The sequence below is a fragment of the Pempheris klunzingeri genome, chromosome 2 (genome assembly GCF_042242105.1).
Source record: "Pempheris klunzingeri isolate RE-2024b chromosome 2, fPemKlu1.hap1, whole genome shotgun sequence".
Classification (NCBI taxonomy): domain Eukaryota; kingdom Metazoa; phylum Chordata; class Actinopteri; order Acropomatiformes; family Pempheridae; genus Pempheris; species Pempheris klunzingeri.
In genome coordinates this window covers 23,100,613-23,127,706 of record NC_092013.1, presented here as the reverse complement: position 1 = coordinate 23,127,706, position 27,094 = coordinate 23,100,613, and the positions used below count along the sequence as shown (strand labels likewise).

The 27,094-nt window shown below is 44.6% G+C and overlaps 1 protein-coding gene across 1 annotated transcript; it reads left to right on the top strand.

Annotated features, from left to right (window-relative positions):
• Nucleotides 1-50: 50 nt before the first annotated feature.
• On the top strand, nucleotides 51-26,490 carry kcnq2b (potassium voltage-gated channel, KQT-like subfamily, member 2b). Its single transcript, XM_070842078.1, has 20 exons — nucleotides 51-183; nucleotides 1,518-1,668; nucleotides 2,824-2,914; nucleotides 4,140-4,266; nucleotides 4,927-5,102; nucleotides 12,878-13,003; nucleotides 13,772-13,882; nucleotides 13,981-14,076; nucleotides 14,762-14,856; nucleotides 14,994-15,062; nucleotides 15,231-15,260; nucleotides 16,072-16,151; nucleotides 16,368-16,583; nucleotides 19,035-19,082; nucleotides 21,266-21,374; nucleotides 24,573-24,704; nucleotides 25,193-25,313; nucleotides 25,444-25,616; nucleotides 25,720-26,285; nucleotides 26,349-26,490. The coding sequence occupies exons 1-20, from the start codon at nucleotides 51-53 to the stop codon at nucleotides 26,465-26,467; spliced, it is 2,769 nt and encodes a 922-aa protein (XP_070698179.1). The 3' UTR covers nucleotides 26,468-26,490.
• The last annotated feature ends 604 nt before the right edge of the window (nucleotides 26,491-27,094 follow it).

Sequence of the window (27,094 nt, the reverse complement as noted above, 5' to 3'; positions counted from 1 at the left end):
TGCGGGCTGGCAGTAGCTGGGCAGGTCGGTGCAGGTCGCGCCTCTCCGTCATGGTGCAGAAATCCCGGAACGGCGGGGTGTTCCCCGGAGCGCAGGCCGACCAGAAGAAGCTTAAGGTCGGCTTTGTGGGTCTGGAGGCCGGAGGGACCGAATCCAGCAGAGACGGAGCTCTGCTCATAGCAGGTAAACACCCGAAACGGGCAACAGCTGCTGGCGAATTAACGGATTATTTGTGTGTCTGTATTGTTTGCGCGCGCGCGTGTGTGTGTGTGTGTTATATAGGACCACATTATTGAGGCTTCAGATATTATCAGCAGTAAACAGGAGGCTCTTCTGACGATCTGCAGACTGAACATGAGAACTAGATCCAGACACGTTCATCCCATCTGCTCACTGGTTAAAACAAAAAAAGGAACTTTTTCACATCTAAAAATGAATGTTTGGACCCAATGAGGAGTCATTTTGTGTAGGTTATTCTTAAAAGTGGTGGCTGATGGCTCTCATATGTTGCTTTGTATTCGAACCATTATTTGTTCAGTATTTTGTGTATTTCCTCTGTACCATAGAACTTTATTGTTGTCCATTAAAAACACCACAGAGCTTTGCTGTTGCACTGTTGTGAGCACTGTAAAAAGTTTAAACCGAGAGATTAAACAAGGTTGAATTGTACCAATTTCAGCTGCTTTCAGCCTCCACTCACCTACTGATACTGTATCTAGTTTTTATTCTTCAACTTCAACACTTCAAGGGATATTTTATTTTAAGAAGGTACTGGAAGTACATAATCAAGGCTGCACGCTTGGCAGATGTAGTTCTTATTCTTAACTTTAATGTCCTGTATTATTATTATTATTATTATTGCCTCTCGGTGCCTAATTAGCTGCTAAATACTATGTTAGTCAGTGTACTTTCAGATGACATAATGGACACGCGATTAAAATGATATTTCTGTTAAAAACTATATTTTATGGCAGATCAAGTCTGTTTTTTGGCAAAGACTTCTCTGTTCTGTGTCACAGTAAACTGAATATTTTAGGGTTTTGGACTATTGTTGGCTGGATAGAACAAATTTAAATTTAAGGATGTTGGACTCTGAAACGGAAATACTAACTATACATTCATAAATGAAGAAGACAGAATAATCAAATATGAAAATAATTGTTTGATGTTAAGTTTCTGTGGCAATTTATGATACTGATGTCATCATTTTCGTTTAAAACATTTACTTTATCATTTATTTATGTTAGAAACAAAACAAGATCTAAAATGGACTCCTGAGGGACACCAAATTTAACAAAAACTGATGGTTTGGGTGTTTTTATGGAATATATTGTTGACTAAAAGAACAATATATAAATAAAACAGATCCTTTAACATCTCTTATTTCACATAATGATTAAAGGTCAAACAACTTTGAACAGAACAGAAACATCAGCAGTTTGACAGCTGGTGTGTGTGAATATTAGTGTTAGTGCTTGAGTATTGGTGTGTATCAGTAAATATTGACCTGTGTTCAGGTGGGGAGGAGGGTCCTCGGCGGCAGCGCAGCAGTGTCTCTGGAGGAAAGAAACCTCCGAAGCGAAACGCTCTCTACAGACGACTGCAGAATTTCCTGTATAATGTTCTGGAGAGACCTCGAGGATGGGCCTTCATCTACCACGCCTATGTGTAAATACCTGCTTATACATTACACCGGACTACGCACCCGTCTGTCCACCTGTCTTTACACCTGTCTGTAATTCTGTATATATGGATACTAATGTTGATCTGTTCACCACTTTGGTTCAGACTAATATCAACAACAATCTGGATGGATTGTGATGAAATTTGGGTCACACATTCATGTTATCGTCAGGATGCATTGAACTTTGGTGATCCTCTAACTTTTCATCTAGTGCCATCATCATCATTATCATCATCATCATCACGTCAACATGTCCAATACTACAAAACTAATGGCACTCCTAACAGCCTCAGCTGTACTTTGTTTTTACTGCTAATCATCAAATGTTCACTATCTTATTTCAGCACGCACCTGTAACAAAAAGACATTCAGCAGAACAAAGACAAAAGAGAGCTTATTCAGGGGCAAAGATACTGCATGAGAGAGTTTTATGTTTTCTTCAGGATTAATGTAATCCAGTGAGAGTTAAATGTACATCCATGGGTACTCTACAAACAAGAACTGCTAATAACTAATAGAGCATGCTTTGAATGGTGACACTGTAAACAAATATTGACCAAAAATACAGGGCTGAGAAGAGAATAGCACCTGGAGCTACCGTACAACAGCAAGTTTGGCAAGCTTTTATTGGGTCTTAGTCTCCTGATGGCTATAATTTTATCTGTCATCGTATTGGGTTAAAATCCCCCCACCTCCTGTACAGACAGAAATTCAGTCTGAATTGTTGAGACAGCAACAGCACGAGACAGAAATAAACAATATATATATTACAGTATCAGAAATAAACAGAAATGTTATTAAAAAGTGAAGTGTCTAATAAAATCATGCAGATTTAATCGTTAAAACAACCTGACAGCTGAATGCATCATAACTGATCTCTCCGAAACAACATCTTAATGATTATTGATTGATATAAACTTGATGGATGAATCAAAGTAAATAGCCTACTGCAGAGCGCTCTTATTTCAGACAGCTTACAGGAACAGCTGAAGATCAATAACTGAAGACAAGATCTCAGATCAGGTGTCACAGTCTCAGTCCTCCCCATGAAACACAGATATGTGGTCAGTGTTCAGAAACCTGAGAGTGAAGCAGGAACAGAGAGTCCAGTGTGCGTTTAATGTGTGTTCTCTGTTCAGGTTCCTGCTGGTGTTCTCCTGTCTGGTTCTGTCTGTGTTCTCGACGATCAAAGAGTACGAGAAGAGCTCGGAGGACGCTCTTTACATTCTGGTAAACTCTGCACGACTCATGGTGTTAAAAATACTCATCATTCATCTTCAGATCAGAGAGACACACATTGATCTGAGGTCTGAATGCATTCTTAAAATAGAATCTTTTATAATGTTTTTAGGTTCTTGTCCTCTGTTTTTGTAGTTTGATATTTTTAAACTCCTCAGTTTACATCATGTTATGACAGATTTGATTTCACACCAGTCAGCTGGTTGTAAATGTGCAACCACTAATTGATAAATGGATTAATTGACAGCTTAACGGCAGCTATTTTCATAATCACTTCATTGTGTTAACCATTTTTAATGCAGAAAAATGCAGAAAATGTACATATTGCAGCTTCTCAAATGTGAGAAGTTGTTTCTTTTCTCAGTTTTTTGTCACAGTAAACTGTTGAACATATGTATAAACACACATGCACATGTACATCTACCTACCTTAGTGGGGACTTCCCATTGTCACAGTGTGTACTGTAACTACATACAAACCTATTCCCCATCCTAACCATACTGTCACCCACACTAAGTGGGGTCCACAATGCCACCTAATGGTCCCCATCAAGTAGGTAATACAAGAATAAAAGTACACACAGGGACACACACATTAAAGTGTTGATCGTGTGGTGAAAATAAAAGGTTCAAAAGAAGTTAAAATTTTATTCTCCAATGTGTAGAAAACAAATAACTCAGATAATTCCTTGAATTAAAAGTCCCAGATTTAAACATGTTTAAAGTTTAGATTTTACATTCTGTTTAGATTTGGCTCCCCTTATGACATCATAAGGGGAGCCAAATCTAAACGGCATGTTTTCACACACATTTACTGAAAGGTGGAGCCGGAGATAAAGAGAGAGGATGGTCTTTTGTCATAGTTTGAGGGTGTCTAGACTCACCAGGGACACACATTTATGTTGAAAAGACATTAACCGTGCATTTTTGATAATATGGGGCCTTTTTAAAAGCAAAGCACAAGAACACTCTTGAATCATGCAGAGGAGAAAAGGTTCTGCTCAACATAAGCTGTGGGTTTTCCCTTTTTAAGATGGCCTCTTCCACTTGAACAATTCGCAGTCATTAAGCCACTTTCCACACCACTTAACTTGGGTTCTGAATGGGAACTTGTGGTCGGATGTTTTATAGACCAAATGATTGATCAGTTATTAAAAGGATAAACACTTGCAGCCCTGGTTGGTTCGTAACAGTGTGTTGTTGTTTTTGTGTAACAGGAAGTGGTGACCATTGTGGTGTTTGGGGTGGAGTACATGGTGAGAATCTGGGCTGCCGGTTGTTGCTGTCGGTACAGAGGATGGAGAGGACGACTCAAATTTGCCAGAAAACCTTTCTGTGTCATCGGTGAGTCAGATGACTTTAACAACTCTTCATCTACCCTCAGACATGTGAGTCTGATGATTTAAACAACACTTCATCTACCCTCAGACATGTGAGTCTGATGACTTAAACAACACTTCATCGACCCTCAGACATGTGAGTCTGATGACTTAAACAACACTTCATCGACCCTCAGACATGTGAGTCTGATGACTTAAACAACACTTCATCGACCCTCAGACATGTGAGTCTGATGACTTAAACAACACTTCTAATTAGCCTCAGACTGAAATAACACTTTATTTACTCAGACTGGTGCATCTAATGACTTTACCAACACTTGTTATTTAATTTACTGTCAGACTGGTGCATCTGATGCATTTAACAACTTAATTTTCTCTCAGATAGGAGAGTCTGATGACTTTTGCAGCACTTATTGTACCGTCAGACGTTAAAAACAATTAATTTACCTTCAGACTTAAACAACGTAAACAACACTTTCGTTAGCGTTACACTTAAATACCACTTTATTTACCTTCAGACTGGTGAGTCTGATGTCCTTAACAACACTTATTGTTAATGTTTAAAACAGATGGATGATGTGAGACATTATAGTCATCTGTCTGTCTCCCTGTGCCTGTCTCTCTCTGTCTGTCTGTGTCTCTGTGACCTGGCTGTCTGCAGACATCATGGTGTTGATAGCGTCCATCTCAGTGTTGGCTGCAGGGACTCAGGGGAATGTCTTTGCCACATCAGCCATCAGGTCACTTCGTTTCCTTCAGATTCTGAGAATGATCAGGATGGACCGACGGGGAGGAACATGGAAACTGTTGGGATCAGTCGTCTATGCCCACAGCAAGGTAACCTGGAAAATACCTGTCCATCTGTCTGTAGGGCTGCGACTGAGGGCTGTTTTCATTCTCAATTCATCAGCAAATTACTTCACTGTTTGTGTCATAAATATCATAAAACAGTTAAAATGTCTCAGTCCAACATGATGTCTTGTTTTGTTCAACCAAAACCCAAAGAAATTCCATTTACTCTGATAAGAAATAGAGAGAAATTATGTGTCAGGCATATTTCTTCAACAATCCAAGCCCTGAGTCCCGATAAAAATTATTTATTAATCTTTTGTTGATTGATAAATTAACAGTTTCAGCTTTATTGATGTTATTTTCAAATTCCATGAAAAGACTGAAACACTGTTAGTCCCTCTCTCAGTACTTCCCCACCTTTCACTGTGACACTTCAACTGCTTTCGTTTCCACACTTGAGCTGATACTCGTCTTGGCAGATCACTTAACATATCACATTTGCTTTCCTCACTTATATATAAATGAACCCTTCAGACTTTCATCTATTACATGTCAGCTGACACCTGGATTGATTTTTTATTCTTTAACTGATGGTGCAACTCCTTTCATCTCTTGCACTCACACTGACATTTCAGCCCACTTTTTCTTTTAAATGACATATTAACTAACCAACATTTTTACTACTTTCATCGCTACAATTTAACGGGTTTCAGTTAAAATATCTGCTGAAGGGTGCAAAGAGAGAAACAGAAAATCTGACATTTGTGAACTTTTAACATTTCACGTTAGCATCGTCTGCTTGTTTAAAACGGATGTGTTCAGATGTGACCGGCTCAGCGTCAGAAACATCTGGTTATTATCGTTTCATTAATTGTCTGATGTATATGGGTCTAATGAGTTAAGAACTTCAAGATAAGTATAAGTATGATGTGATGCAAAGTAGCAAGAATTGCCACGAAAAAAGTGTAGGCGAGTCAGAAACCACAATAACCCACCCCCGACAAAGGCCTGTGGCTTTTTTTTTTAATTTGTGAAGAAATCACAACATTTAGTCAAACTGTGCAAACTGGATTATAAAACTCTGTGGGACAAGTGGAGGATTTGCATGGATTACAGCACTGAGCAGGCCACGCTGGCAAATAATGGATGAAATGCTGTATTCACTGTGATTGCTTGGTGAAACAATGGAAAGAACGCATTTTAATTGAATATTTTCAGAACAAGATGGGAAATCCAGTGATATCTAGATGTTTATGGAACATGATATGAATCGGGAAAAATATTGATCTGCTCGTAGGAGGCTTTCAAAATGTTCATGAATAATAAATTAACTAAGCCTAAACGAATGCTTTGCATCAAGTAAATGCTTCTTAATTGAACTGAATTGGTAAATTGAGGACAAAAGACTAATTGATCCAGATAATCCCCTATTTGATGCTGCCATGGCAGAGGACAGATTCATATAAACTGTCATCGAGGCTCAAATAATAAGCATCAGATAAGATCGAGGCACCAACTTCATTTGCTCACAAATGGAGAAAACCAAAAAACACTCCTCTAAAAAGGAATTGATTTGACATTCAACCCTTCTACAGGAGCTTACCGTGGTGGAGTGTGGGACAGGTTAATTAGAGTAGTCAAAAAGCTTTTCTACTCTTTTTGAAGAAACAAACTGTTCAAGGTTCTTTTTTTGAGATACAAAGTAAAGGAGATGCTCAGTACACTGTGTGAAGATATCAGAGGGATCAATAAAATAAGTATATGTGTACATCCTGGTGTGGATGCTGCACAGGGTAGAGAGAGGTGTTCCGGTATCTGAACGTACCACTCTCTGTAGGGCGCTGCCGTCACAGGCACAGCACTTCTTGTACCAGATGGTGATGCTGCCTGTCAGAACGCTCTCCACAGCCGAAGAGTACAAGGTCTACAGGACGGAGGATGTAACCTTGAATTTCGCAGCTGTCAGAGGAGGTAGAGCCTCTGTTTGGATATTCTGAGTGTGTGCTAGGTGTGAAGAGGTCAGGGGCGTTACTCAGTGATGTGCACACTTAGGTATTTGTAGCTGGAGACCCTCTTCACAGGTTCTCTGTTGATCTTAAACATGGTATATCTGCTGACTTGCTGTTCACCTCCATTTTCATTATCTTGCTGACGTTCAGATTCAGGTTGTCAGACTGGTCATCTACCTGTTTAGGTTACATCTGTGTGTTTTGTAGATGATCAGGCCTACCACTACTGTGGTGTCCCCGAATTTGATGGTGGGGGGTATTGATGTTGTACAGCAGGGGACTCGAGACGCTGCCTTGGGGAGCACCTCTGTTGAGCTGTAGCGAGCCTTAGGCCAGTCCGCCCACCCAAACCATTGTTGAATACTGAGCTGTAATTAATGAACAGTATATAGAAGGTGGTGTGCAGGAGGTTTGAAATGGCATTATCTCCCCACCTTCTGGCTCTGTGGGTTAACTGGAGGAAATGAGCTGAGCAGAGCAGATGAGTAGTCTTTCACCAGCCTATTGAAGAACTTCATCACCACTGATGTCAGGGCTACTGGGCGATGGTCATTTTGGCATGATGGCACAGGGATCATGATGGTCTGCTTGAAACATGGGGGAAAGGCAACTTGGGCCAAGGTTTCAGTACCTGGCCAGGGATACTGTTTGGACAAGCACCTTTCCTGCTTTTTGCCCACCCTAGGATCCTCCTCTCAGTGACAGAGAATTGTGGGTCCCGCTTATAGCAGCATTCTCAGCAGCTACAATGGAAAGGTGGCTGTTATTAGAGTTGTTAGCACTGTAGCGTGCATAAAAGACATAAGTTAACCAACCAGAGGAATCCACTCTTGTCTATAAGCGGGGCTTGCTTTTTAAATCTATAATGGTGCATAGTCCATTCCACACTCACCCGGGGTTGCCCTCTTTGAATTTGGCTTCCACTTTATCCCAATATCCCCACTTAGCATCTTTGACAGTCTTTTGCAGATCATGAGCCATTACCCTGTAAGCTCAGGGCCCAGTCGAGACAATCATGATGGATAGGCCAATCACAACACTGATGACTGACACAAATGACCTTGAGCCCTTAAGTCCTAATCATTTACTTCAATTAAAAAGAAATCCAGTCCAATGGGCCACTGGACTGTTCCCAAGAGAAGACCTTTTGTCATGGAGGAGGTGGAGGCAGGCGAAATATCTTGCTGCCATACATACATAACATAAAAAGGAATTTCACCTCTGGAGATCTTGGTGTCATTGTTGATGACAACTAAGAAACTCTTGGCTCCTAAGATGTGTAGTCGAGGTTGAAGGGAAAGCAGTTTTCTGAAGTGCCTTGGTTCAAACCATTGACTGTATATAAAGATAGACGATACATCTCCACTATACAAAAATGAATCCAAATTATCCCAATTAAGGTACTGCTATCTTGAGCTGGTAGCATCCTCCGCACAGTTAATCTGCAATTAATCTGCCTGAATTTCAGATTATTGTTAGCTGTCAATCCTGATGTAAAATCCCTTTGTATATCATAATTTATTAAAACCATCTTTGGGAACAATTCGTTCAACATCTACTTGATTTTATTAGTGTGGCCTATCTCCCCCTTGAGCTGCCACCTTATCGTGGTGGGGGAGTTTGAGTGCTCGTATGATCCTTAGGAGCTATGTTGTCTGGGGCTTTATGCCCCTGGTAGGGTCTCCCAAGGCAAACAGGTCCTAGGTGACGGGCCAGACTAAGAGCAGTTCAAAAACCCCTATGAAGAAAAGACAACGAAGGACCGTGACGTCGCCCGGTACGGCGCAGCCGGGGCCCCCCCCTGGAGCCAGGCCCGGGGCTGGGGCTCGCATGCGAGCGCCTGGTGGCCGGGCCTTTGCCCACGGGGCCCGGCCGGGCCCAGCCCGAATAGATGACGTGGGTCCGACCTCCTGTGGGCCCACCACCCGCAGAGGGAGCCGTAGGGGTCGGGTGCTATGTGGCACGGGTGGCGGTCGAGGCGGAGTGCCCCGACGACCTGGGCCTCGGAGACAGCCTCTAGCTGTAGGGACATGGAATGTCACCTCGCTGGGGGGGAAGGAGCCGGAGCTTGTGCGGGAGGTTGAGAGGTACCGGCTAGATATAGTCGGGCTCACCTCCACTCACAGCTTGGGCTCTGGAACCCAGCTCCTCGAGAGGGGCTGGACTCTCCATTTCTCTGGTGTTGCCCGCGGTGTGCGGCGGCGGGCTGGTGTGGGCTTGCTTATAGCCCCACAGCTCAGCCGCCATGTGTTGGAGTTTACCCCGGTGAACGAGAGGGTCGCGTCCCTGCGCCTTCGGGTCGGGGACAGGTCTCTCACTGTGGTCTCGGCCTATGGGCCGAACAGCAGTGCAGAGTACCCGGCCTTCTTGGAGTCCCTGGGAGGGGTGCTGGATGGTGCGCCGACTGGGGACTCCATTGTTCTACTGGGGGACTTCAACGCCCACGTGGGCAGCGACAGTGAGACCTGGAGAGGCGTGATTGGGAGGAACGGCCTCCCCGATCTGAACCCGAGTGGTGTTCTGTTGTTGGACTTCTGTGCTAGTCACAGACTGTCCATAACGAACACCATGTTCGAGCACAAGGGCATCCATCGGTGCACGTGGCACCAGGACGTCCTAGGCCGGAGGTCGATGATCGACTTCGTTGTCGTGTCATCTGACCTCCGTCCGTGTGTTCTGGACACTCGGGTGAAGAGAGGGGCTGAGCTGTCAACTGATCACCACCTGGTGGTGAGTTGGATCCGCTGGCAGGGGAGGAAGCCGGAGAGACTCGGCAGGCCCAAGCGTATCGTGAGGGTCTGTTGGGAACGTCTGGCGGAACCCGCTGTCGCTGCGGTTTTCAACTCCCACCTCCGGGAGAGCTTCTCACAGATCCCGGGGGAGGTTGGAGATATTGAGTCCGAGTGGACCATGTTCTCCACCTCCATTGTCGGCGCGGCCGCTCGGAGCTGTGGCCGTAAGGTCTCTGGTGCCTGTCGTGGCGGCAATCCCCGAACCCGGTGGTGGACACTGGAAGTAAGGGATGCCGTCAAGCTGAAGAAGGAGTCCTACCGGGCCTTATTGGCTCGTGGGACTCCTGAGGCAGCTGACAGGTACCGGCAGGCCAAGCGTGCTGCAGCCCGGGCGGTTGTGGAGGCAAAAACTCGGGCCTGGGAGGAGTTCGGGGAGGCCATGGAGGAGGACTACCGGTCGGCCTCGAGGAAATTCTGGCAAACCGTCCGGCGCCTCAGGAGGGGGAAGCAGTACCCCACCAACACTGTTTACAGTGAGGGTGGGGGGCTGTTGACCTCGACTGGGGATGTCGTCGGGCGGTGGAAGGAATACTTCGAGGATCTCCTCAATCCCACCGCCAGGTCTTCCATTGAGGAGGCAGAGGCTGGGGATTCAGAAGTGGACTCGTTCATCACCCAAGCCGAAGTCGCCGAGGTGGTCAGAAAGCTCCTCGGTGGCAAGGCACCAGGGGTGGACGAGATCCGCCCTGAATACCTCAAGTCTCTGGATGTACAGGGACTGTCTTGGTTGACACGTCTCTGTAACATCGCCTGGCGGTCGGGGACAGTGCCTCTGGAGTGGCAGACCGGGGTGGTGGTCCCTCTTTTTAAGAAGGGGGACCGGAGGATGTGTTCCAACTATAGGGGGATCACACTCCTCAGCCTCCCCGGGAAAGTTTATTCCAGGGTACTGGAGAGGAGGATACGGCCGATAGTCGAACCTCGGATTCAGGAGGAACAATGCGGGTTCCGTCCTGGTCGCGGAACACTGGACCAGCTCCACACTCTCCATCGGGTGCTCGAGGGTTCATGGGAGTTTGCCCAACCTGTCCACATGTGCTTTGTGGACTTGGAGAAGGCATTCGACCGTGTCCCTCGTGGCATCTTGTGGGGGGTGCTTCGGGAGTATGGGGTCCGGGGCCCTTTGCTAAGGGCTGTCCGGTCCCTGTACGACCGGAGTAGGAGTCTGGTTCGCATTGCCGGCAGTAAGTCAGACCTGTTCCCGGTGCATGTTGGACTCCGGCAGGGCTGCCCTTTGTCACCGGTTCTGTTCATTATTTTTATGGACAGAATTTCTAGGCGCAGCCAGGGGCCGGAGGGTCTCCGGTTTGGGGACCGCATGATAGCATCTCTGCTTTTTGCGGATGATGTTGTCATGTTGGCTTCGTCAGGCCGGGACCTCCAGTGTGCACTGGGGCGGTTTGCAGCCGAGTGCGAAACGGCTGGGATGAGAATCAGCACCTCCAAGTCCGAGGCCATGGTTCTCGACCGGAAAAAGGTGGTTTGCCATCTCCGGGTCGGTGGAGAGTCCTTGCCTCAAGTGGAGGAGTTCAAGTATCTCGGGGTCTTGTTCACGAGTGGGGGAAGGATGGAGCGTGAGATCGACAGGCGGATCGGTGCAGCGTCTGCAGTAATGCGGTCGCTGTATCGGTCCGTCGTGGTGAAGAGGGAGCTGAGCCAAAAGGCAAAGCTCTCGATTTACCGGTCGATCTACGTTCCTACCCTCACCTATGGTCATGAACTTTGGGTCATGACCGAAAGAACAAGATCTCGGATACAAGCGGCCGAAATGAGTTTCCTCCGCAGGGTGGCCGGACTCACCCTTAGAGATAGGGTGAGGAGTTCGGCCATCCGGGAGGGGCTCGGAGTAGAGCCACTGCTCCTCCACATCGAGAGGAGCCAGCTGAGGTGGCTCGGGCATCTGTTTCGGATGCCTCCTGGACGCCTCCCTGGGGAGGTTTTCCGGGCATGTCCCACCGGAAGGAGGCCCCGGGGAAGACCCAGGACACGCTGGAGGGACTATGTCTCTCGGCTGGCCTGGGAACGCCTCGGGGTCCCACCGGATGAGCTGGAGGAGGTGTCTGGGGCCCGGGAAGTTTGGGCATCTCTGCTAAAACTGCTGCCCCCGCGACCCGACCCCGGATAAGCGGTTGAAAATGGATGGATGGATGGATGGATGGCCTATGTTCCATCTGCTTACATAAGGAGGCTGGGTTTCTGACCTATACGACAGCCAGCCACCAGCTGCACTTCTGGGTAGTAGTCATGTTGTCCATATTTATACTGTATATACTCTATGGTTAAAACCAATACATCGTTCAAAGGCCCATTACTAAGCTGTGCGTGCTTCAGGAGGCAGCTGACTGAGCCTGTTAAGCCCTGTCCCTTCAGACACGTGCATCTCTTGACTGCTGGATAGAAGGGATCTGTGGGACTCAGGGACAGCAGAGGTTAGCTTTGAACAGCAGAGCAATGGACTAACACACAGATATACACACATAATAGTGGTCTTACATGGACAGGTTACAGACAACTAAGGACTTATGCGATATACTATGGATTTGAATGGGCAAATATGCCAGTGACAGATGTCTGATGTTCCAGGTGTCATTATTTGGTAATTGCTAATTGCTTATTATGTGGCTTTGTAGTTTAAAGTCAGAGTATTTGTGTATGTGAGTAAAGGTGTCACAGTCAACTATGACACCAACATTTTACACCTGATCCTTTGCTGCAAGTCCTCTCAAGGCTAAGTGAGTAGCAACCCGTGCAGTAGTGTCACTGTGTTTCACTGTGTCAGCTGCATAGGTTTATTGGTGTCGTTTTCCTGACAGGGAGCTTGACATCTGATCGTTTTCATTGATCCTGGACTGTATCGATCAGAGTTATTGATTACGCCTCCATCCTCCTTCAGTGGCTGAACTTCTGTTAACTTCTGTTCATGATTCTGTGTTATAATGCCTGTCTCTCGCTCAAAATATTTTTATGTCTCTTTATTTCTCTCTCTCTCTCTCTCTCTGTCTCTGTATTATCTCTGCAGGAGTTGATCACAGCGTGGTATATCGGCTTCCTTTGTCTCATCCTGGCCAGTTTCCTAGTTTATCTGGCAGAAAAAGAAGACAATGAGCAGTTTGAGACGTATGCAGACGCCCTCTGGTGGGGACTGGTGAGACAAAACACACTTAGAATACACACTGATAAGCGCACACTGACGGGTGTCATGACACAGTTAATGCATCTAAAATGTTATTAGGTCTTGGGGATTTAATTACCGCTGTGCCCTCTGGCTGTACCAACTTCTAACAGGACATAACATAATGTGAATGTGCCTGAAACCAAAGGCGAGCAGCTCTTTGGCTCTCATGTGTCAGTAGAGTTTAAAACAGAAAATAAAAGAACTTTTGGAAGATACATTTTGGTTTCAGAGTGCAAATCTAATGTTTAGTTGGGTAGGGTAAAGTGAAGCGTCATGTTTAATTGGACAGTTTGACAGTAGAGCTGTTCTGGTGAGCTTTGAACTCTGCATTTGTACTGATGTCGACACATTTACATACCAATCAATAGATATGTATACATTAAAACAAACAGAGGGAACGCTGTCTGTATTAGATTTAGTTCTGTTTTCAATAAATATTAGAGATTGGATGACAGGGGAATCTTTTGACTGCACATCATCACTGTCAGTGAGGTTGTTTTGTTCTTCGGACTCTGTTAGTGCACCTATGAGCTGAGATGATGATGTCACAGTACAGTCAGATTCAGGTGTGTTGAAGCTGAGCTGATATCTCAGTTACAAACTGATCTTTCTGCGTCCTCCCGACTGTAAGACAAGTTGACAAGTTCAAAGTCGTCTGAAGTTGGCGCACTTTGTATGGAGAAAAGCCTACTGTCTCCTCCTCAGACGGTCTGATCGGTCTGTCTCCGTCTCTGTCAGATCACCTTGACAACCATCGGTTATGGAGACAAGTTCCCCATCACCTGGAATGGACGTCTCCTGGCTGCAACCTTTACTCTGATCGGAGTTTCATTCTTCGCTCTGCCTGCTGTGAGTCACTTTAGTGTTTACCTAGAGTTTACTGAGACAGATTAGCCTCTACCTCGTTCATCTCAGCTCACCTGTCTGTCTGTCTGTCTGTCTCTCAGGGGATCCTGGGTTCTGGTTTTGCTCTTAAGGTCCAGGAGCAGCACCGACAGAAACACTTTGAGAAGAGACGAAATCCAGCGGCTGGACTCATACAGGTGAACCAACACTGATAGCACTTGTTCTTTTCAGAGAGATGAAGGAGAAGCAAATAAAATGTGTGGTGAGTTTGAGTTAAAAATAGCACTCCCTCTCAGAGTCTTATCCCAGTCAAATCTAAATACACATTGATATCATTCAGTGTGACTGACTTTTATATCATCTCTGATGTCCATTCTGGCTAAACGTCCATAAATCCATCCATCTGTAGTTGTCTGTATGGCTACGCTGCTAAAAGGAAGGGGGTAAAAAACTGGACTGTACAGAGGATAACAGTCCCTGCTTGTAGTTGACATTACAGCAGCACATTTGATGAGCTTTTACTGCGTCTTGCTCTCCTCGTGGCTTTAATGTTTTTTCTGTCGATACATTGGTTTCCAAATTAGCCCATATTTTGGTGTTAGCATGTTTCCATCTATCAAATTAGAAAAAATCACGTTTGACATCCTTCATTTTCAATCAAAAGTCAAACTGCAGTTGAAGGAAAAAACTCTACTTTAAAATATAAGATCGTTGCTCTGGACAGGATTTAAATGACTGAGAAGGGTGAGCATTTTGAAGTCTAACATCTCCAGAGTAGAGCTTTTAGTTTGAAAATTGCTTTGAAAACAGCTTCCTTCCTCTGTCAGGGTCTGGTTTGTAGCTGTTTCCATGGAAACAATCATCTCTTCTCTGTCTCTACAGGCGGCGTGGAGGGTTTACGCCACAAACCTGAGCAGAACCGATCTGACGTCAACCTGGGATTATTACGAGAGGACCGTCTCTGTTCCCATGTACAGGTGAGAGTCCACCTGTCCACCTACAGGCAAACATTATGTTCTCTAGTTATTCTTATCGGTGTGATTTTTAGATTAGAACTCCTCATCTTGAATACATTTGTGTGTGTGTGTGTGTGTGTGTGTGTGTGTGTCACTAGGTTGATTCCACCTCTCAATCAGTTGGATTTGTTGAGAAACCTCAAGAACAAATCAGGACTCTCGTTCAGGTTGGAAACGTTTAAAACAGGAAATCACAAACACAAACTGCTACAACAACTGCAGTATTGTTGTTTCTAATCAGCTTAAGCATGTCTATCAATCTTGAATTGTTTAACATTTGATATCAATCATCAATAAGGACGAATCTGTCTGTCTGTCTGTCTGTCTGTCTGCAGAAAGGACGTCCAGCCTGAGCCATCTCCCGGGTCAGTGTCCAGTTCACACTCTTATAAACGAGTCTTTAATACTAAGTAAAACCAGACAGACTCTAAAGAGATTCAGCCTGCTTTTAGCCTGAATGAATTATGAATCGGAGGGAGTTTCCGTCAGATTTGAAGGCGTGATGCCTGATTTATCACGTCACCGATAAATGATCAGCACTTGGACAGTCGCAGATAAAAATGGCAGGTTCGGTGTGTGATTTAACACAATGTACAAGATTAATAAAAGCACACAGTGGTCAGATTTAGACTAGGATTCATAATCCTTTACCCTGATTTCTAACCTCAGACATTTCCAAACCTCTGTACTGGACTAACCCAGTACTGGACCACTGACCAAGCAGCTGGTAAACTCTTTTTTTTTAACACTGGGATTTAACACCAGTTCAGGTGTTGGAGGCAAATTTCAGGGAGGGTAAGTGAGTCCAGCTTGGGTACAAATATAAGGAGCACCTGAACACATCGCCAGTTTTGGTTAGATTGTCTCATTTGTGGACACTTACTGGTGTAAGACCCCAAGATGCTGTAACTCCTTGGAGGAAACACAAACTGGAGGAACCACCAACCCCACAATTAATGGCCAACCTGCTCTACAACATCCTGTTGTGAATCCAACATTAAGACAGGAATGTCCCATTTTAGATCACGTTTGACAAAGGGAGCAAACAGGGAGGATGTTTTCACTATAAAGGACATTCAGGACATTTTCTCCCACACTCCTTCTTGATCTCAAAATGTTTTAAATCTGTCTGTCTGTCTGACTGTCTGACTGTCTGACTGTCTCTTGTCCCTGCAGTCAGAAAGTCAGTCTGAAGGAGAGGGTGTTCTCATCTCCCAGGAGTTCAGGAACCAAAGGGAAAGGTTCTCCTCAGCACGGTGCGTGTTAGAACCAATGCTTTTTATGTTTGATAGTGCAATCAGGCTATTGTTGTACATGTTTCCTATGATATGGGAGATGAAGCCTAAGGTTTGATCGGTTCTCTGTCAGACCAACATGAACTAGGACATCAAACCAGTATGCAGCAGAAACAATGGTTGTGATTCTGATGTGTCCCAAACGTAACCCTTTCCTTCCCTACTTCCTGTCTCTAGTGGTCCCTACAGTCGGCTCCGGCGTCACTCCAGGTGTGGGTCCTGGAGTTCCTGGAGGCATCGGGAGTGTCCAGGCAATGCGACGGTCCCCCAGCATGGAGCCCAGTCTGGAGGACAGTCCCAGCAAGGTTCCAAAGAGCTGGAGCTTCGGAGAGCGTAGCAGAACCAGACAGGCCTTCAGGATCCGAGGAGCCGCTTCCCGCCAAAACTCTGAAGGTAAGGGGGACTCAATCTGACCAATCAGAACAGCCCACCCAAAACACTGAGCTTTAACAACCACAAGTGCACATCAACCTTAGGTCCACACATTTATGCAGATCAGATGAACTACATTTACATGTGTAGTATCATTAAGTGCCCTGCTGACGTTAAAAAATGCAGTGATGCAACAATGTTTGCCCCTGATGGTGATCTGCAACCGACTGAATATCCCCCTTTGATCTTACACTAAGGCTCTGAGGTCTAATGGAGTGCTTTGGAGGCAGATGTGTCACTGTAAACGATATTTTTGTTCACCATATTCAGTCTCCACCCTCTGACAGTCTGTGCTGAGCCACACATTCAGAGCAGCTACACAATTAACCACCAGACACATCAAACATGTCAGTGAAAACATTTAAAACATGTCAAACATGTACGTCCTGTTTACAAATGCACCTGCCTACACCATAAAACTGAAGGTGAAGCAAACACATCAAACTGTTCTGTTACCTGCCGTCATCTGTGGAACAATTCTAGGCTCATCCTATTGATGTAAGACCACCAGGGTTCCCAGGAAGCCTGTGGGCCCCTGATCTAGATGTTCTGTACATGGACCTGTTTGTTTATAGAACTTTAAAGATTTAATCTAGGCTCCAAATGAATGAAAGCAGGTTACATCATACTGTAAATTACACATTAGCTTTTAACAATTAACATTAGCTGTCAAGTATAAATGAAACAATTAGATCAGTTTCTTAAACTAAATGGATTCACACAATTTTCCTATTGTTTATGACGGCATAATACTCTCTAGATGAACATTTTTACACACATCTAATGTTGTGTTCACACTACAAGCGACAAAGTGTTGTTATACAAGTCATTTTCAATGAAAGCCAGTGACATGAAGCTACAAACTGACGCCTGACACTTGTCGCTGCATGACGGGCGTGATGCGCTACAAATAAAGTCAACCTTATTTGTAGCACATCAACTTTCAACTGTTTTCAGCGCTCCAATGATGCAGTGAAGTGTCAACCAACAATATGTTTTTCTTTCATAATGGCCTCTGGCCAGCTCCCTGTGTTATTTAACCCGACCGTTTTCTTCACTGACACTAACAAAAAAATGCAGCTTGGCAGAGGTTGGCAGCTTTTGCAGGAGTAACATTCATGTAATGTACATGTCTTAAATGCATATTTTTAAATGTCAATGGGAAGTTGTGGTAGTGTGTTATTCGGCTAGCTGATGCTATGCTAGCAAACATTAGCTTCTGTTTATTGCTACTAAACCACGTTTACAAGCTATTAAAGATTATCAGAAATTAATGTGGTACTCAAACCCGTGACGATAACCATGACAACGAGTGCTTGAGCAACACTTCAGCTGCAAATTGGCATCAGTGTAGCTGGTCACGGTAGCTGTTTCGTAGCTTTGTAGCTCATAGTATGAACACAGCAAAAGATTCAACCAAACCACAAGAAAGAAGGGGAGAAAGATGTAAGGGAGAGGAAACAGACCAACTGATCTGAAATGGTTCTGACTGGTTTGACCTGGATCTAATTTGTTTTAGCCGGTTTATCTGGATGGTTTTAACTGATATTGGCCTTGTTATTTTACTGGTTATAGACACAGAAACTACAGCTCCCATGATTCTTAGCCATAATTGCACTATGAAAACTATGTCTTCATGGTCTGCCTCCAGTGTTTTTGCTCAGCTAGGCTTACAGTTACCCTGTTTCCAGTGTTTTTGTTAAGATAGGCTTACAGTTACCCTGTTTCCAGTGTTTTTGCTAAACTAGGCTTACAGTTACCCCCCGTTTCCAGTGTTTTTGCTAAACTAGGCTTACAGTTACCCCGTTTCCAGTGTTTTTGCTCAGCTAGGCTTACAGTTACCCCTTTTCCAGTGTTTTTGTTAAGATAGGCTTACAGTTACCCCGTTTCCAGTGTTTTTGCTAAACTAGGCTTACAGTTACCCCGTTTCCAGTGTTTTTGCTCAGCTAGGCTTACAGTTACCCCGTTTCCAGTGTTTTTGCTAAACTAGGCTTACAGTTACCCCGTTTCCAGTTTTTTTGCTCAGCTAGGCTTAAAGTTACCCCCTTTTCCAGTGTTTTTGCAAAGCTAGGCTTAAAGATGAATCCGATGCTGACATATAACAGAAAATGAGATGATGTAATAAAATGCTGGACTGTTCCTTTAAGTCTACAAGCATCGTTAGTGCTAATGCTCAGTAGCTGACAGTAAAGATTCTTCTTTGTTGGTGTTTTCTGCTCTGATGATGTTGATGATGAAGATGATGAGACTGAACCTGATGTTGAAAGAGACCCTTTGATTTGATTTGAATAAACTGACCAGAACAAGTGTGAAAATCACGTAGAGGTGCTAATTAATCTCTGTGTGGTGGTGATGATACCTCTGATGAAGGTTTGTCTCCTCTCTCTCCTCCTCCTCCTCCTCCTTCTGTAGTGCTGATAGAGATGCAGGATGAAGAGTTCAGGCAGAAGAACTCCCCAGGTCAGCACACACACACTAACACTCACACACTAAAGCACGCACACACAAACACACACTCTAATAGATGTGGAGGACTGAAGGACTGAGCCAAGTCTTCTTCAGGGTTTTTAATAGCTTGTGATGACACTGCTACATTAGAGTCCTGCGCAGGATGGTTATTTTAACCCCACTCCAGCCCCCTCCAGCTGGATTTGTTACCATTACCACCTGCACCTGTAATGTATGTGCTCCACTCCCTCCCGCTCTCGCAGTGTGTGCATTCCAGATGGTCCAGTCAAGTCTTGCGGGTACCTCAACATCCCAATGCAGTCCTCCAGTGCATACCTAACAAAGCAAAATGATGTTCTCCTCTGCATTTAAACCAAAGATACTCCAATAACCGTTTCTGTTTAAACAAAACACTTTGATTTTTGTAAATTATTTAAATGATTATCCCGTTCATTATGAGCCACTATACCTTATATGTATATCCATGGCAACGACAATGAAGGGAGGAACCCTTTAAAGTCCGATCGATTCATAAGGAGTTTGTTCTAAATAAACTAGCGGTTATTTCAAGACAGTGTGATCCTTAACTCACTCATAAAGGAACTCCTCTCTACAATTTTGATTTGGAAAAAAATCAGAGGTCTTATTTTTTGACCACTTGCTCCTGCATACCGCAAAGTTCAAATCCTGCAAGATTTGTGTTGTGTCCCATGGGAACCAATGGGTCCCAATGCAGCGCTTTATGCTACAGCATCACAGCATAACTGATCCGAGCTTAACCGTGTTCAGTTGCCGGCACAGACTGTAAAAAAGAGGTGGATGTAACTCCTGGGTCTCAAAATTGAAGTCAACGAGGAAGTGCCTTAAACCTGCATTTTTTCAAATTGTCAGCAGGAGGCGACTCCACTGGTTGCAAGAAGACGTCTGATTGTATGGACGTCTATGGTGATTTATTATCTCAGTAAACATTCACCTAATAAGTGTGTAACCAATCAGAGGCAGGTCTTGTGGGTGGACAAAAACAAGTCAAGTGTCACTTCTGGCTCCAAAAAAAACAAGATGGCAAAAGCCAAAATGCTAAACTTTAGGCTTCTTGGGTGATGTCACGGTGTCCACTTCCTATATACAGCTGCAGTCAAAATTATTCAACCCCCTTTGCAACTTAGGTGAATTGGCAAACTCTCAGCTGTGCTTAATGAACAACTGAAACAAGAACAATTTAAATAGCTCAACACAACTAATATTACAGGTGGTTTCTCCAAATTCAACACAAAATGCCACAACTAATCAACTAATCAAGGGCCTCATTAGTTGCATCAGATGTGCTTGAGACAACTCCTGATTTGCAAATGAGTCTGTTATGAGTGATTCTATTCAGGGGGTTGAATAACTTTGAGACTGCAGTGGTGCTGCTCTCTGAAAATGAATCTTATCTTATTTGAATAATGCACCACGGGTAGATGTAATGAAGAGGTAAAATGATCTTGTGAATTACAGGAACAAGCAGCTTTATTTTAGATGATACCTTTAACATATAACCGGATCAGCATCCGTACTGGAACCAAACTGCCCAGGGGCCCTCGGCTCTGAAAGCCTCAGGTTCATTCATCACCACTGGTTTGGGTAATTTGATTAGTTACAAAGGTGTTAAGAGTTTTGGACGACTGCACCAACGTGGACACAATTTTGGTGTGAAGTTTGCAGATGACACCACCATCAATGCCCGAATTACAAATGATGAGAATGATGAGAATTCTTATTGGGAGGCAATCGGCAACCATGCAGAGTGGTGCACAGGTAACAACCTACTGCTCAATATCAGCAGATCATTGATTTTTAAAAAAAAGGAGGCAAAGACACACAGGACAATAGATCAATCAACAATCAATAGAGCTGGAGTTTTAAGTTCCAGGGAATCAGCATCACAGACTGGTCATGGAAAGACAGCAAGATTCACAGGCATCCTGACTGGAGACATCACAAATTAGAATGGGATGTACACAGCAGATGAAGGAGGGCTCTGCAGCAGGTGATTAAAGCTGCCCAGTAAATCATTGGTACCAATCCACCATCAGTGGTATGATCTGACATGATCAGATGTTCTGTAGCCTACAGTCTGCTGCAGCGCCATGTTTTCAGACAGGGAGCGCTGAGAGTGACGCAGTCCTTCAGACACCATGCTGTTGTTGTTTCAGAGGCCAGCCTGCCAGGAGAAGACATGGCCGATGACAACAAGAGCTGCCACTGTGAATTTGTTCCTCAGGATCTGACCCCGGGGTTAAAGGTCACCATCAGAGCCATCTGGTATGAACTGTGTGTTCATTTTCATCCAGAAAATCATTTTAATTTTCTCAGTTTATCTGCTCATCATTCATCGCTTTAATCACTGTTTATTTGCTGGTTATTATGCACTGAACTCATTCTGCCTTTTATTTACATTACTTTTTTGTTTGTTTTTTTAATTTATTTGTGTTCACCCCAGGGTCAAAGGTCACCATCAGCTGTTGGGTAAGACCAGTCAGTCTGACCTCCAGTTAGCTTCATTATTTTCTGTTGTTTTACTGGTTTCTTTTGTCTGCCACAAAAGTTCCTCTGTCATGCTGTTTGGTAAGACATTCTTTCATTATTATCATTATTATTATTATTGTTATCCTTGTTGTTGATGGTGTTGTTGTCCTAGAGAGCAGTGTTCAGTCCTCTTTCAGCTCCTCTCCTAATGGTTATTTGGGAATTAAAGTTTCAGATTCAGATTGTTAGTAATACCTTTCATTCATGCCTCCAGCAGATCTCTAACAACAGTTTACAGTTCATTTATACAGTCTGGGATCAGGGCCAGATTCTGGAGGAGCTGAACAGTAGTAGCTCCAAACCAAACCCAAAACTCTAACACTGGGTTCAGACAGGAAGGGGAGGTGCCACAAAGCACCTCAAGGAGCTGGCCGCTGCCTTCAGCTTGCATGTTAAAGAATAACTTTGGTATTTTTAAACATGGGTCCTATTGTTATATATTTTGCTTTCGAAGTGACTGCAAGGTGCAAAAAGTTTTGGAATTGGTCCAGTAGATCTCCTCAGTGTGAACAGGCAGTGGACAAACTACAATGGCTGTAATGTAATCCTTCAGGGCAATTGTACTAGATCAAAGTATGCCAACAAACAGTGCTTGTTTATGCCACTGACAGGCTCAGAATGTTATTTGAAATGTTTGACCACATCACAGAAAGGATCCCTACAGAGGTAGCAAGGTCCTTTTTATTCAACCAGAAATATCAGTTATATTTCTCAGTTCAAAGCCACCAGACTTCATTGGCAAAAGCAGTAATTTTACAGGGGAGTTGCTGGTCTACCACTGTCTCGATCAGTATGTTTATTTGTGTTTTAAAAATTAGTCCAGATCCAACGCAACATTTGTGTAACACACAGTAATACAAACAAACTGTAGATGTAGATGTAGGCACCAGTAGACCAGCCACTGTGTTCTGCAGGGTAAAATTAGTTTTTGTCAATGGAATCTGGTAGGTTTGAGTCACGTGATACAACGGCAGTTTCTTGTTAAATAAATGTTGTGTCAGATCTTACAGGTCTATCTCTGCAGGGATCCTTTTTAGTGGACATACTCGACTAGTGGACAGACTTGCCCTGAAGGATTATATTGCAGCCATTACAGCTCGTTCGCTACCTGTTCTCAGCTAAGGGCAGAGGTGTTTTACTTGATTTATTAGGTCCAAAAGTTTTTGTCCTGAAAAGTCATTTCAAACCCAAGATATGTAAAAATGGGTCCCTAGTTTAAAGATGCCGGAGTTATCCTTTAACCAACGGGGCTGTTTGTACAGGAAATGCCAGCTCACGATTTGCAGCAATAGCAAGAAAACACACTGATACACTATTATAAACAATATACAGTAATATATATATATATATATATATATATATGTATATGTATATATGATCTGATTCAGATGAATGCTAAAATATACATCCCAATGCTTGCCAACCCTTTTGATTTTTCTGCCCCTCTCCCTGCTCTTCTCCTAGTTTTAGAGTTTTAGTTCCCCCAGTTTTCCACATAACATTTCAAAATCTGCTCATCCGCCATATTTATAAGAAATGTCACTTCTCTTTGTAATTTTTTTTTTCTTTTTAATTACTCACTTATTCCAAATATCATACACACACGCATACACACACAAGCAGACGGACCAACAAAGACAGAGAGAGAAGATCAGCTCTACGTGTGATTAGCAAAAAGCAGAGGAGTGCAATAAGTTGCCGAGCAGCACGGTGTGAACAGCCAGGCTGCTGCTTGACATATGGCAGTGCCTCCGCCTTCTCTCTGAACCCGGTGTAAAAAGACCAGCACATACTGCATGTTCAAAAATGTAGTGCTAGTGTACTTTGTCTCTGGCTCTGTGTTTGCTGGTCGGGATCCAAGATCTCAGTTCCATCCATCCATTTTCCGTCATTCCTGGTCCTGGTGGTGGTCCAGGTCCAGGATAAGCAGCGGACTAAATGTGTGACCACACATTAGGACTGTATCCGCGATGATGAATCGGATTTATGACGACTGATGGGAGCCAGTTGGCCAAGGTCTGTTCCACTATGGGTCCGCTTGTGTTGACAGTCAAAGTCACAGTGTGTGATACATTAAGAATCTAATCTAAAGTGGCTGCCAGCTGTTCTCAGAGAGATTTTTGTAAATATGTTTGATATTTGCATCTGATGTCGGCAACCAATGATATCACTTGTTTTTCCCCTGTTTTGGCCTTTTCAGCACAAATGTAACTGCAAGCTGCTGGTAGGCGTCCATGTTTGTTTTAGTAAAGGAGCATGTGCCAGGGTGAGGGTCTCCCTGCAGAGCTCTAGTGGTTTAGTAGGTTTTCTGTTGTATTTACTCACTTGTAAGGTTTCTGCTCCTTCCTGACTTTCAAACACTAAAATATCTGTTTGTGGAAACAATATTTATGTGAGCGTGTCTGTGTAGCCCTCAGCTGGTCTTCAGCTTTATCTCAAGCTTTAGAAAGGTCGGCCAAATGCTCCCCCTGGGTGTCTCCAAGGTGTTCCCAGTACTGATGGAATATATATAATCCCTCCAATATGTTCTGGGTCTTTCCCGAGGTCTCCTCCAGTTGGAGTTACCCTGGACACCTCCTCAGGGATGATCCTGATCACATGTTGAACCACTTCAGCTGAAACTTTTCAACATTAAGGACCCAGTGATTCTCCTCCTCGCCCTGTCTCCAAGGCTGAGACCAGACACCCTGCAAGGAAAGTCATATCAGCTGCTCGGATCCACCAGCTCATTCTTTCAGTGCAGACCAACTGTAGGAGGACTGAGAGATTGATCTAGTCTACACCAGTTCAGACCAGTTCAGACATAATGTCAATAGAGGACTATAGATCTGTGAGATGAATCTGGTCTGCAGTCACCAGTCTAGACCACCTGAGCTCTTCCTGGCCTCACAGGTTGGGCGACAGCTGACTTCCTGTTTTCTCTCCCTCTCTCAGTATCATGCGTTTCATGGTGTCTAAGAGGAAGTTTAAGGAGAGTCTCCGTCCCTATGATGTCATGGATGTGATTGAACAGTATTCAGCCGGACATCTGGACATGCTGGCCCGCATCAAGAACCTCCAGTCAAGGTAAGACCTCTCCACCTATTGCATGTAACAAATCGGTTTGAACAAGATAAAACGTTAATGTTATTCAGTATTAGTAATTAGAATATCATGCCGTGTTTTGAAACTGAAAGAAAGCTTGAAATCTAATTAAGATTTTGCAAGATTGAAGCTAAGTTTTAAAGGCTTGTATAATGTTGATAAAAAAAAATTCAGATCTTTGCCATTTCAAACGCCAAAACCAAAACTAATCCAGGAGAACAGTGACAAATTTGAAACTCTAAAAATGTGTTGGATAAACGCTGTAAAAAGGAGGACGAGATTCGCAGAGATTTCTCTTCAGCCTATTCGAACACGGAGTTTCAACTTTTCAAAGCTTTTTCTCAGTTTCAAAACATTGCATGATATTCATCCCTTAGTGCTTGAACTCTTTCTCAGACTAAACCTGTATTGATTTACTGTGTGACGTCTTGGAGCTCTGAGTATTGCTCGTGCTGTCTCCTGATTGGCAGAGTGGATCAGATAGTCGGCAGAGGAACACCAATCGCAGACAAGGACCGTCCCAAAGCGGCGAATGAAGAACTTCCTGAGGACCCGAGCATGATGGGACGGTTGGGGAAGGTGGAGAAGCAGGTAACCTGTTGCTAAAAATACTTTGAGCAGAGCAGTGCTGAAGGCTCTTAAACTCTGAACCTGCAGTTTTTTTCTGCTGTAGCTTCAGTCTTGAATCTGATTGGTCCGCTGCTGGTCTTGTGTCCCTCAGGTTCTGTCAATGGAGAGAAAGCTGGACTTTCTGGTAAACATCTACATCCAGCGAATGGGAATCCCTCAGGCTGAGACCGATGCTTACTTTGGATCCAAGGAGCCAGACCCTGCTCCGCCCTACCACAGCCCAGTGGATCATCTAGAGAAAAGCCAGTCCATCTCCAAGATGCAGTCAGTGTCTATGTTAATGGGAAACCACAGAGCCAGTATCAACGTTGTTGTTGTTGTATAGGATGTTGACCATTTGCTTTCTTGTTGTTAACATGCTGTGCAGGGTGATGCCTGGGGACCAGGAAGAGAAGAGTCGCTACGTGACAAAGATGGTCCGCTCCAGCAGCTCCACTGGACACAGGAACTACAACACCCCCACCTGCCCGCCCTCCACCTCCTGGCAGCCTATCAGCTCCCAACTCCACCAGCAGGTTCCGCCCCCTCCCCAGCGTAGCCACGGCAACACTCCGAGTCCGGTTGGGGATGGGTCACTGGTTCGACTCCCACCTCCTCCGGCTGGAGAGAGACACAGCGGGAACCGATCGAACCGACACAGCACTGGAGACAGAGGAGGGACCGAGAGACCAGAGAAGAGAGGAGAGGGGCCCAACGGGACCAGGGCAGGAGGAGCAGGAGGAGCAGGAGGAGGAGCAGGAGGAGGAGGGGAGGAGGAGGTAAAGCCAGACAGCGACACCTCTATCTCCATCCCATCTGTGGACCACGAGGAACTGGAGCGCTCCTTCAGCGGCTTCTCCATCTCCCAGTCCAGAGAAAACCTGGACTTCCTCAACAACGGCTTCTACTCATCCTCTGCCAACCTGGGAGACCACCGAGGAGGAGGGGGAGGAGGTGGTGGTGGTGGTGGTGGTGGAGGAGGACGAGGAGGAGGAGGAGGAGGAGGAGGAGGAGAAGGTGGTGCTGCCCGCTGTGCCACCGTCCGGCCCTACATTGCAGAGGGGGAGTCGGACTCCGACTCGGAGCTCTGTGCTCCCTCTCCACACTCGGACCGGGCCTGGACAGGAACCAAGTAGACTGGAAGGTAAACCGGAGCAGAACCAGCAGAACAGTTGAAATAATAATCAAAATGTGAATGAAAACTGTGAAAGTCTGAAGTGAAACAGGCCCAAGTTAGGATGAAGTCAAAGACTTTAAGCACCAGCTGGAGTTACCAAGTGAAGCATTATGGGAATAGTGAAAGGCACAAAGTCATGGTGGTTTTATTTATGTGAATGTTTTAACCTGTACAGCAAATGTTTGTCGTCACTGTCACTGATTGGTTCACTGGTTCACTAATGGGACACGCTCACACCCGATTGGTTCACTGCTGCGACATATTCACTCCTGATTGGCTCACTGCTGGGACACGTACACATTTGATTGGTTGCTTGTTTCCATGTTCAATATGCTTACAAACACTATTATCAGCATTACATAACCACTGCTCACTGTTACATTTAATTATATATTTATTGTTTAAAAATATAACTTGATACAATGCATCATGGGAATAACACATGACAGACATTAACATGCCAACAGACTTTGTTGTCTGTATTTCCTGTCCAGAGCTTAAACATCATCATCCCGAACTTTCAGCTGAAACCTGAACTTCTCGGCTGTGACCTCATGTGGGACTGAAGGTAACAGAGGGAGAGAGT